At 46.2% G+C, this 7967-nt stretch overlaps 1 protein-coding gene across 2 annotated transcripts; it reads right to left on the minus strand.

The window, feature by feature from the left end:
- Nucleotides 1–240: 240 nt before the first annotated feature.
- LOC141377173 (uncharacterized) lies at nucleotides 241–7481 on the minus strand. 2 transcript variants are annotated; one of them, XR_012389280.1, is made up of 2 exons: nucleotides 767–7481; nucleotides 241–290 (listed from the first exon to the last, which is right to left on the minus strand). XR_012389280.1 is itself a non-coding variant. In XM_073920789.1 (2 exons), exon 2 carries the CDS (start codon nucleotides 6751–6753, stop codon nucleotides 1003–1005), a length of 5751 nt encoding a protein of 1916 aa, XP_073776890.1. In that variant the 5' UTR covers nucleotides 6754–6926; nucleotides 7403–7481; the 3' UTR covers nucleotides 241–1002. The 2 variants fall into 2 exon arrangements, 1 of the variants encoding a protein (XP_073776890.1); XM_073920789.1 differs by having other exon boundaries at nucleotides 241–6926; nucleotides 7403–7481.
- Nucleotides 7482–7967: the final 486 nt, after the last annotated feature.

The following is a 7967-nucleotide window of genomic DNA, read 5'->3' on the forward strand; positions in this document are numbered from 1 at the left end:
CGGGCGGGGTCTCAGGACGTGAGAGAAGCCAGGCCAATTACAGGCACGAGTCACTGACCGAAAAATGCCTCCGGGTCCCCGACCCTCTAATCGATATCAACGCGACCAGCAGAGCTGTCTTCAGGGACAGAAAGATACTGAGTCGAGGATCGAAGGGATCTGTTGAGAAGTATTCAACTAAGTTGCCAGTTTAAAGGTGATGATCACTGTGGTGCATCGATTAGAATGCATGAGACGGGATAATTAAATTATGTTGCTTTATTCCACAATGGTGAATAGAGATGTGGTTTCTACAAAAAAGGAATAACAATAAACAATATTAAATCAAAGTTACATTTGTAATACAACATTAAACATAGTACAGTTGGATCAAAATATAATACAGGCAAGTAGTTAGGCGCAAATGGATAATTGTATCAAGATACTGACAGCAGCATAATATGAAGTCCAAATTGCTGCTAACTGGGTGTTTGACACAAACTGGGTCACATGTTGCATAAAATATAGACAAAGGCTGCAATAATCATACATACTGACTAACATAATATAAACAGGTTGAAATCGAACGATATACACACAGCTGGTCACTTATTAACTTCAATAACGACGTGAGTATCAAATTAGCGTCAGCTAATTATTGCTGCGTCATCTCACATCACGGCGATCACAGAACATCGAATTAATGCTGATAAACAGCATAAAAACTCTTCTAACATACTCCTTAAGTTTCAGTAAACATACAGCACGTGAACATTTATGTACTCACGGTTTAAAACACGCACAAATCCACCAAACAACGCTGATTAGCAACACACAACTTCTCTGCCCGTGGCTTCACTCCGACTGCATTGTTCTCTCGTGTGCTCGCGTGCACGTCTTTGTAAGGCACATAGGATAAGTAGTCCAATAGCGACCTCTACAGGACAGGTTGGTGTAATGCTTTATAACAGCCGCCCCCAAATTTGTTGCACAAATTTGCAGTCACTCCAGCAACACTTTTCTCTAATCATCGGACACAGTGGGGAGGCGGATCAGCCTGCTAGTCGGCCTGATGTAGGATCGATCCTTCACTTGAACCTCAGCTGTTCGGATTCTTCCATCAGCTCCTGGGAATACCTTGATGACTCGTCCTATTGGCCATAGTGCTCTGGGCAGTTGAGGGTCCACTATGAGAACTACTGTATCTGGTTGTAAAGGGTTTGTGTCCGTTTGCCATTTTTCTCGAGTTTGCAAGGCAGGTAAGTAATTCTTCAAGAACTGGGACCAGAATCGGTCAGCAAGGACTTGACAGGATCTCCAGCGCCGTCGACTGAGTGCTGCTGAGTCATGGTAAAGTATTTGTGGCAAAGAAGGGTCTAGCCGCCCCATGAGAAGGAGATTTGGGGTTACTGGGTCTGGGTCAGCCACATCAGAAGAGAGGTAACCTAACGGCTTGGAATTCAAGATTCCTTCAATTTCAATCAAGATGGTGTTAAGCATCTCTTCTGTCACAGACTGAGCATTGAGTGTGGCATATAATGCTGTCTTTATGGATCTGATTTCCCTTTCCCAGGAACCTCCAAAGTGCGGAGCACTAGGGGGGTTAAATATGAACTTGATCTGATGCTCTGCCAGGAGTGTTTGAAGGGAAGGGTGCATGTCTTTGAAGGAATCACTGAGTTCTCGCTCGCCTCCTTTAAAATTAGTGCCTTGGTCAGACAGTACTTCAGCGGGCTTGCCTCTGCGAGAAATAAACCTTCTTAAAGACATCAGGAATGAATCTGTGTCGAGACTGGTTAAGACTTCGATGTGCACTGCCCTTGTCGTCAAGCATTTAAATAGGATCCCCCATCTCTTTTCATTACGGCGGCCTATTTTTACAAGAAAGGGCCCAAAGCAGTCCATTCCAGTTGAAAAGAAGGGGGGACTGTGGAGGCGCAGGCGTGCAGGAGGCAAGTCTGCCATGCGAGGAACCACTGGCTGAGCTCTCCATTTTTGACATTCCACACAGCCACGTTGCTCCTTTCGAACTGCCTCGCGGCCACGCAGTATCCAGTACTTGCGTCTTAACTCCCCAAACAGTCTTTCCGAGCCAGGGTGCTTTAGGTTACTGTCAACATGTCTGATGAGCATCTTACTCACTGGGTGCTTTGGATCTAATACAACTGGATGAGCAGTTTCTAGTTCCAACTGGTTGCATCTGCGTAGTCTGCCACCAACGCGAATGATGTTCATCTCTTCATCAAGTTCAGGTGCTAACATAGCTAGGCGACTTGATGATGGCACTGGTTTACCAGCAGTAAGAGACTGAGTCTCCTCCGGGAAACTCTCTTTCTGGGCAGCTCTGAGAATCTCTAATTCTGCCATCTGGTAGTTTTCTGCGGTAGGGCCTGGAGAGTCAGATGGGGCCGCCCCATGTAGATACTGTGCAGTTGCTTTCAACAAGTCATTAAAGCAGTGAAAATCTTTGGGGTCAGGATAACCAGGGTTAAGGGTGTTTGTAGCAATATTTAAGCAGGAAGCAGGTTTACGTAACTCTTCTGAATCTTCCTCTTTGGGGCCGACTGGGATATTAGGCCAGTATTTGGGTGAAAGCCACAGAAAGGGAGGTCCCTTGACCCATCGATTCTCACCTGTCAGTTCCAACAGAGTTTTCCCCCTTGTGATGTCATCAGCTGGGTTATTTAGAGAGTCAACATAGTGCCAGTTTGTGCTATCAGTTAGATCCTGAATTTCGGCGACTCTTGTCCCGACAAATACCTTGAACCGGCAGGAATCAGAGTGAATCCAAGTGAGGACTGTGGTTGAGTCGGTCCATAGTGTGATTCGTTCAATGTTTAGGGTCAGTTCTCTTTGTAGCAGATGTGCAAGTTGGGCGCCAGTGAGGGCGGCACACAGCTCCAGCCTTGGCACTGATAGCTGCTTTTTAGGAGCTACTCGTGATCTTGAAGTAATGAAGGCTACTTCTACTTGACCATGTGGATCTTCAGTGCGCAGGTATCCAACACACCCATAAGCCCGTTCTGACGCATCACAGAAGATATGCACTTCTCTTGTACAACTGGGGTGGTCTAGGTGAGGTTTTGTGTAACATCGGGGCAAGCTCAGTTTCTCCAGATGAGGCAGTTCACTCTCCCATGCTAACCAAGCTTCCAATATGTCATTAGGAAGTAACGGATCATCCCATTCTCTCTGTTTATTCCATAACATCTGCACAAGGATTTTGGCTCTTGTGGTGAATGGAATTATGAGTCCAATTGGGTCATATTGGCTGGCCAACACTCTATAAATGTTCCTCATAGTTGTGGGGCTTGCTTCCCTCAAGTGGGATTGGTATACTAGTGTGTCAGATTTACACCTCCAACGTAGTCCCAAGGCAGGTTCCTGCGGGTCCATTTGGCTCTGATTAAGCCATTGCTCACTATCCTGGGAGAGTATTGCTTGAGGAAGGTGTCTTATGACCTCTGGGACATTGCTTGTCCATTGCCTTAACTCAAAACCGCCACCATTGAGTAGTTCTCTCAATTTGTTAACCAATGCTTTGGCTTTTTCTGATGAAGGGAAGCTTTGGAGCCAATTGTCCACATAAAAGTGCCTCTCAACTGCGTCACGAACCTCATCCCCTTCCTGACTGTGGTCAGTAACGTGCCTTTGAAGTGCATATGTGGCACAGCATGGGGAACAGGTTGTCCCAAAGGGTAGGACCTGCCATTCATAAACGCTAGGTGGGCTTTCTTTGCTCAGGTCACGCCATAGGAACCGTAAGAGAGGTCTGTCCTCAGGGAGGAGTCGTACCTGATGGAACATTCCTCTTATGTCGCTGCTGATGGCTGTGGCATGTTCCCTGAATCTCAACAAGACACCCAATAATGAAGAGCTCAGATTGGGGCCAGGCAGCAGCAGTTCGTTCAGATTATGTCCTTGATGTGTAAAGGAACAGTTGAACACGATTCTAGCCTTCTCATTGTGGGTCACCATGTGATGTGGTATGAACCATGACTCACTAGAGGACTTCCACACGTCTTGGCTCACTCTTTCAACATATCCTAAGTTTTCAAGTTTTAGAATTTCTGCATTGTACGCTGTGGCGCGATCTGGGTCTTTGAGCAGGCGCTTCTCTGTATTGCGAAGATTGGCAAGGACAGAAGTTGGTGGGGCAAACAAGGTTGGCATAGACTGCACTCTTAGCAAGGGTGTGGCATATCTCTGTACTCCATCTACGTTCACTCTAACAGTCTTGGTCTGCAGGAGATCCATAGCTGCCTGATCCTGCCGAGATCTTGTAACTACCTTCTCATTTCTGTATGGCAAGACATCAAGCTTCCAAAGATTTTCCACATGATTATGCAGCTCGGCTGATGGCGAGAGTGTAGATGTGAACAAGCATGACTGGGATCCATTCTGTAATGGCAAGTACTTAGTAGGGCCTTGAAGTGTCCAGCCAAGTCTTGTCTTAACAGCAGCTGGTCCCCCTGGAGGTCCCAATCTTACAGGTTGAATTGGAGTTATCAGATGTGGGAAATCTGAACCGATGAGAAGGAGAGGTTTGGCACCTTTTATGTCTGGTAGAGGCAACATTCGCAGGTGTCTATATTTACACTGCAGTCGTTCAATCGGGTATGTGTGTTCTGCTAGACCTAGCTGATCAGCAGTGAAGGCCCTTATTATCTTATAGACTCTCTCAGGTTGGCTGGCGGGTGAGATAGTGAAGGAAACAGATGAGCCTTGTATCACCCGGAGGTCTTGTCGTACTGTTCTAAGGGTAAGGCTCTCAGATTGCCCTTGTAATTTTAGCTTCTGTGCTGCTTCTTGAAGGAGAATGGTTCGTTCTGATCCATCGTCTAAGACAGCGTATGTTTCCAGTGTATGACTGCCATTACGCAGGAGCACTTTACTGACTTTAAGGAGGACTTGACTGCACCCAGCTTTCCTATCAAGATACAGGATATCAGAGGAAGAGTTAACCAGTCCGCAAGTTGTTTCATCCCTGTGTTTCTCCTCCTTACACAGTTCTCCTGGTTGGGTATTTATTTCGTGAAGCGCAGTCAGATGCTTGCCTTTACAGTTACTGCATTGTGCTCTTAGACGACACTGGGCTGCTTGGTGACCTCGACCGCATCTCCAGCAACGCCGGTTGTTTATGACCCATTGCTTCTGCTGCTGTCTGGTAAGCTGAGAGAAGTTGGAACAATCATCTAGATTGTGCAGGTTATTACAGCAGTAAGGACAGTATACTCTGACCTTTTCAGGCCACTGTGAAGGGGACTTTATTGCAGAAGGTGCTTCAGTCAAGGTAGTTTGTGTAGAGCCTAATAAAACATTCATTGACTTGCTTCGTGTTTTACCATCTCTCTTTGGCTCTCTTTGCCTTTTAGCAGCCTCTCTGCCAGTCTCTATGCGGTCAAGCATATCACCACCTTCTTGGATCTGCAGCTCATACTCCAACCACTCTGAGAAGTCCATAAGGGAGGGAACTCCTTTCCTTTGGGGGTGAAAATATCGCCTAAAGTTGGCCCTAAACTCCTGTGGTAATTTGCTGCTTAGCCTGGCCACGTGTGACCCACACTGAAGTTCAACACGTCCTTCCTGCTCAAGTTGTTCAAGCATTCCGACCAGAGCTCTAACCCTCAGTGCGAATTTACGAAATCCCACAGAGTCTCCTGATCGGATAGTTGGCCCATCCATTAGCTCTGCTATTCTCCTCAGCGCCAGTTGGTGAGGTTGTCCATAGTGCTGAATGAGTGAGGCCATAGTATCTGAGTAGGGGAACAACGAGTTACTATACGAGTCAGCTATTAGGAGTGGCTCTTCAAATTTGAGATGGTCCACCAGAATTTGATATTTGAATCTCTCTGTAGCGTCAGGTGGGAGAATGTTCTCCAGGGATATCCGAAGCCTAGCAAACTCTCTGGGATCATCACAAGTGAAGTCTGGAATGGAAGGTTTGGGACCCCTATATGATCTCTCTTGTCTACGGGGTTGTAAATCAGTAAATTTATAGTCTCTTGGTGGGGGCAATGGGGGAGCTGCTGTATTACTATAGTCTGACCAAGACTCTGACTCATCTGGGTCATCGTTTGGCTGGTAATAATTTGGTGTAGATGGGGGAGATGACCGTTTTAGTTCTAGTTTATGAATTCGCTCTTTCAGCTCTTCCATAAAATCTGAGATATCTGGATTGGGCTGTTTAGGCCGTTCATGTAATGTCACAGGGGGAGGGGGTGGTGGCCATTCCTCTTCAGTTTCCTCAATAACGGACTGCTGACCAAGCCTTTTTGCTACATTGTTGGGAGTCTTTATCATGGCACTGTGAGCAGGCACTGCTACTGATTGTGAAAGAGGATGAGGTGGCAAAACAGGTGACAAAACAGCATTCTGGTTTATACGCTGCTGCATTTCTATCATGGTCGAGTGTAACTTCCTATTATCCTCCTGCAACTGTTGAATAACTTCTAGCACCGATGGGTTATAATGTGATGGTGCAGGAGTGCTCTCATAAAGGGGAACCTGACTTGAGACCAAATTCCTTTCTTCCATCCCTCCTGTGCTCCAGTTACGGGTAGTGGGATACTTTGGGAGAGGTGTCATCTCGGCAGATCTCTCCATATAACTCCCTCTGTCCATCATACTAGCAGGATGTTGCCTTGGCTTTTCACGTTCTACTAGTCTTGGAAGGTCAACTTCATACTGCTCTAACCAGGCTGGGGGACGTCTGGAGCGGCTTGAGCGAACATCATCTGGTCTAATGGGTCTATCTGATGGAGCACGGGCCATATTATCCACAGTAATCACCAAATCCGGCTCGAAGGACCAATTTTGTTGAGAAGTATTCAACTAAGTTGCCAGTTTAAAGGTGATGATCACTGTGGTGCATCGATTAGAATGCATGAGACGGGATAATTAAATTATGTTGCTTTATTCCACAATGGTGAATAGAGATGTGGTTTCTACAAAAAAGGAATAACAATAAACAATATTAAATCAAAGTTACATTTGTAATACAACATTAAACATAGTACAGTTGGATCAAAATATAATACAGGCAAGTAGTTAGGCGCAAATGGATAATTGTATCAAGATACTGACAGCAGCATAATATGAAGTCCAAATTGCTGCTAACTGGGTGTTTGACACAAACTGGGTCACATGTTGCATAAAATATAGACAAAGGCTGCAATAATCATACATACTGACTAACATAATATAAACAGGTTGAAATCGAACGATATACACACAGCTGGTCACTTATTAACTTCAATAACGACGTGAGTATCAAATTAGCGTCAGCTAATTATTGCTGCGTCATCTCACATCACGGCGATCACAGAACATCGAATTAATGCTGATAAACAGCATAAAAACTCTTCTAACATACTCCTTAAGTTTCAGTAAACATACAGCACGTGAACATTTATGTACTCACGGTTTAAAACACGCACAAATCCACCAAACAACGCTGATTAGCAACACACAACTTCTCTGCCCGTGGCTTCACTCCGACTGCATTGTTCTCTCGTGTGCTCGCGTGCACGTCTTTGTAAGGCACATAGGATAAGTAGTCCAATAGCGACCTCTACAGGACAGGTTGGTGTAATGCTTTATAACAGGATCTGACGCGGCTTGTGTAGCGAGGGCGAGATCCTAAGAGGGCATGAGAGGGGGCGGGGTGGATTAATTCGCTTAACGCCCCTGAGGAACCGGATGATGAGGTTATGCGTTCCCACGGTGCTGCCAGCCACCGCGTTATGAGAGCGGAGATGGCAGCCACGTAACCTTGAGTGTGGAGGGCGACAGCCTGCTCTCCAACTTCTCTCGGCATAAAGAAAGCACAACGCTGATCTGGCAAATTACGGGGGTCTTCTCAGCGAGAGACACACCATTCAGTGAATAGACTCCACGTCAGGGCATAGGCGCGCTCGGGGAGGGGGCTCTAGCCCGAGTGACGGTATTAGCTACCGCAATCGGAGGTTACCTAAGTCTTCCTCGCG

Source organism: Danio rerio, chromosome 13 (assembly GCF_049306965.1).
Source record: "Danio rerio strain Tuebingen ecotype United States chromosome 13, GRCz12tu, whole genome shotgun sequence".
In the NCBI taxonomy this organism is placed as follows: Eukaryota; Metazoa; Chordata; class Actinopteri; order Cypriniformes; family Danionidae; genus Danio; species Danio rerio.